The sequence below is a fragment of the Poecilia reticulata genome, linkage group LG2, assembly GCF_000633615.1.
Source record: "Poecilia reticulata strain Guanapo linkage group LG2, Guppy_female_1.0+MT, whole genome shotgun sequence".
In the NCBI taxonomy this organism is placed as follows: Eukaryota; Metazoa; Chordata; class Actinopteri; order Cyprinodontiformes; family Poeciliidae; genus Poecilia; species Poecilia reticulata.
In genome coordinates, this window is record NC_024332.1 from 43,265,786 (window position 1) to 43,269,236 (window position 3,451).

Consider the following 3,451-nt stretch of genomic DNA (forward strand, 5'->3'; position numbering starts at 1 on the left):
GTCTGGACCGCCGCGTCTGGACCTGCAGCGCCGAGTCTGGACCTGCAGCGCCGCGTCTGGACCTTCAGCGTTGAGTCTGGACCTGCAGCGTTGAGTCTGGACCTGCAGCACCGCGTCTCTTGATTCTCTAGTTTGTCTCCCAGCCTGCGGGAAGCCKGCCATCCCTCCACGGTTCAGCCTGATGTGGATCATCAGAGCGGAAAGACGAAGCAAAGAACTTCTTCGTTCCTCTCTCTCCTTTCTCTGGATATGAATAATGCACCAGCCTCACTTAAATATTCAGGCATTTCAAGGCATCTTATTAACAAGAACAGAACTTCATTAAAATGTGTTTATTATTTGTGCGGATGAAAAAAAACGAAGAGGAACAGCGACTTTGAAATGTAAATGTGCGCCGAGGCCCCCGCTCTGCACTGCTCAACAAACCGCTTTTGTTTTACTCTCTTTAAGATGTTTTTTTTTCTTCACTGGCCCAGTTTATCTCTTTTGCATAAGCAGAACTTCATAATAACTCCAGGGGGTTTGTGCTTTTACGAGTTCACGTCCCCAAAGTTTCAATTTGTTTGTGTTTGGATAACAAAAAGATTCAGGTTAGTCCCTGCTGCTCCGTCCAGACCCCGAGGTTCACCGAATTACCCCACCAGGCAAATACGACTGGGGAAAAAAGCCCCGAATGGGGGCACAAAGTGCAGAGTGGTGGCACACTGAAATCACAATTTAATCTGAAAGCACGGCCAAAACTTGTTGTTCAAGTTCTGGCTGAATGTCCTTTGTAATCAGTTTATGAAGAAAATTCATGAATCTGTTTAGTACAACGGCGTATTGGAGCCATTTTAGATGGAGAAAAATAAAGTGGCGCATTTCAACCAAAATGGTTGTTTTAGATTAATCTTAGAAAGTTTTGACTTTTCAAGCTAAAAAAAAGTTTTATTAGTTTTTTTTATTGCATATTTTTGACTTTGCAGGCTCAGAAATTTACAATTTTTTTCTTGAAAATGTCTTAATCTTAAAATTTCAGGGGTTTTTTGCACAAATTTATTCATTATTTTCTGCCTACGATGGCATCACACAATCGTAGATTAGCGTGTGAGAACTGCAGTAGCTCTGTTGGTTACATGCTAATATTCATAGCCTCACAATTAGCCTGTTTAACTGTATAAAACTCTGTTAGCACCATTATGCTAACTATTCAACTTAAAGTGAAACGTATTGAGCTGTCATCAAACTTGAAACAAATGTTTAATTAACCCTTTTTCTCTGTTATGAATGGTAGTATTTCCGTCACCAGATTTCAAGGCTAGCCTGTCCCCGCCCCCTTTGGCCACGCCCCTCGTTAGCGCACGCCTCACGTCTCCCGTCTTCTGCTCTGTAGATGTGGCTGAAGCCCATGAAGCGAGTGGAGATTCCTGAGAGGATGTCCTACCTGTCTCCTGTCTACAAGACGAGCGAGCGGCGCGGCACTCTGTCCACCACCGGACACTCCACCAACTACGTCATCGCCATGACGCTGAACACCGACATCCCCGCAGAGCACTGGATCCGACGAGGCGTCGCTCTGCTCTGCCAGCTCAACGCGTAGCTGCAGCTTTGTTTCAGTTCCAATGTGTAAATAAAAGTTGAATAAATCCAGTTAATCAGATCCATCTGGCCTTTGTCTTTATTGGAGATTGGGTTGCTGCTGTAGCATCCAAAGGTCTGACGGGATTCACAGCATCGACCCTTTGCAACTGTTAGGTAACCACATGGACCTTCCCACAGGGTCCGCCTTTCATTGGCTAATGCCCATTTTACGTCACAGCGCAACTATCACGTGGGTTACCGGCTCACAAACTCATGCTAATATACACTGTGGACTACCAGACCGACAAAGTTTTTGCGTCAGGACTCGAGAAAAAATGGTTCTCCACCGTCAGTGGGGTATCTGTACAGGCGATGTCAGGTATCCTGATCGTGTTTGTGGAACTAAAATTCACAGATTTCCAAAATCTGAAACGGAAAGACTTGCTTGGATCAAAGCTTGTGCACGACCGCATTTGCAGCTCAACCGTCATGGAAGAAGAACAAAGGATTGTCTGCTGGCGTAAGTATTATTGCTTTGCTTTCTTTGTGTTTAGTGAATGAAAAAAGATAGTCAATAATAAACACATCCATTATGAAAACCTTTTAGCCAAGTACAGCATAATGGCAGTACCGATACAACTTCTACACCTTGAAGCCTGTCTGTTACAGCCTTACGTTAGCTGAACAGATCAATATGCAATGTATACCGTATCTGACGTACATTAAAGATTTTATTTCACCTGAAAAGGCTGTTTACTAAACTGTAATCGTGTTAGCCATGCTAGCTTTTACTAAACTGTAATCGTGTTAGCCATGCTAGCTTTTACTAAACTGTAATCGTGTTAGCCACGCTAGCACCGAGTACCGTGTATCAGGCCTAGGCGCATTCGAACCCTCAAAATCATGAATGTCCGACTTACCCAGCCTTGCAAGAACGATAGGCATCAGCGATCTTGTCCACAGCTATATTTATGCTGAGGATCTGCTGTTTTCCTCATCGACAGGTAGCATTTAGCTGCAATGCGCACAATGTTAGAGGCATCATGTGGCTAAAACATCTTGATGTCATCCAAAAAAGATGACATGAACTTGTTGGTACCCTTGTCCATTGTCGTGGCTGATATTTTGTGAAAATCCGGCAGAAATGCTACACTAATCGACTCAGAAATACTCTGCAGTCAGTTGAAACGGAAAATCCCATAGAAGCTAAGCTCTGCGAGGAGGTAAATGTGACATAAAGTCACGTGGGACATTCGAGGGGCGTTTCTGGGAGGAGCTTGTTAAGGTCCAGTGAGGCGCCATGAAGTTCGAAGTGAAGGACGGGAGTATTGCAATTATTTCCCCAAGTTGTTTTTGTCAATATATCCATGGCATCTACTTGGAGTCAAGCTAATTTTCTGAGGAAGCAGCAAACCTGGTAGAAAATGGCTAGAAACAAACCCATGCCTTCTCCATACAGATGTGTTCATCAAACTGCTGACTTTTCCTGAATTCACATCACATGATTTATTCCCCTCACACCACAGCAGACTAAGAAACGTACAATAATTAAGGAGTTGCTATGACAATAAACAAGCTTGGAACTAGCTCACTTCATTCCTATCTAACWTGTAAACAATATAAGTTACTTGATTGCTATTGTTGAGTTCCCTACCCACCTCTGTGTAAAACTACTTATGTTATCCGATTTGTGTTCGCATAGGCCTGATTAATATGTAGTTGCGACCCTGGTGTGTGTCTGTGGTGATTTTTAGGTTAAAACATGTTTTTCATTCGGTGGGTAGAGAATCCACACATTTTACTCGAGAGTAAAAATACTTCATAATAAAATTAGGCAAGTAAACGGAGTAGTAAAAATACTCTAAAGTACATTTTTACTAAAAAGTTACTC

The 3,451-nt window shown here is 43.0% G+C and overlaps 1 protein-coding gene across 1 annotated transcript in view; it reads left to right on the forward strand.

The window, feature by feature from the left end:
• Nucleotides 1-1,639, forward strand: part of dnah7 (dynein, axonemal, heavy chain 7) — an 88,210-nt gene extending 86,571 nt beyond the window's left edge. The window contains 1 exon segment of the mRNA XM_017307889.1: nucleotides 1,373-1,639. Coding sequence (XP_017163378.1) covers nucleotides 1,373-1,579 — 207 coding nt within the window. The 3' untranslated portion in view covers nucleotides 1,580-1,639.
• The last annotated feature ends 1,812 nt before the right edge of the window (nucleotides 1,640-3,451 follow it).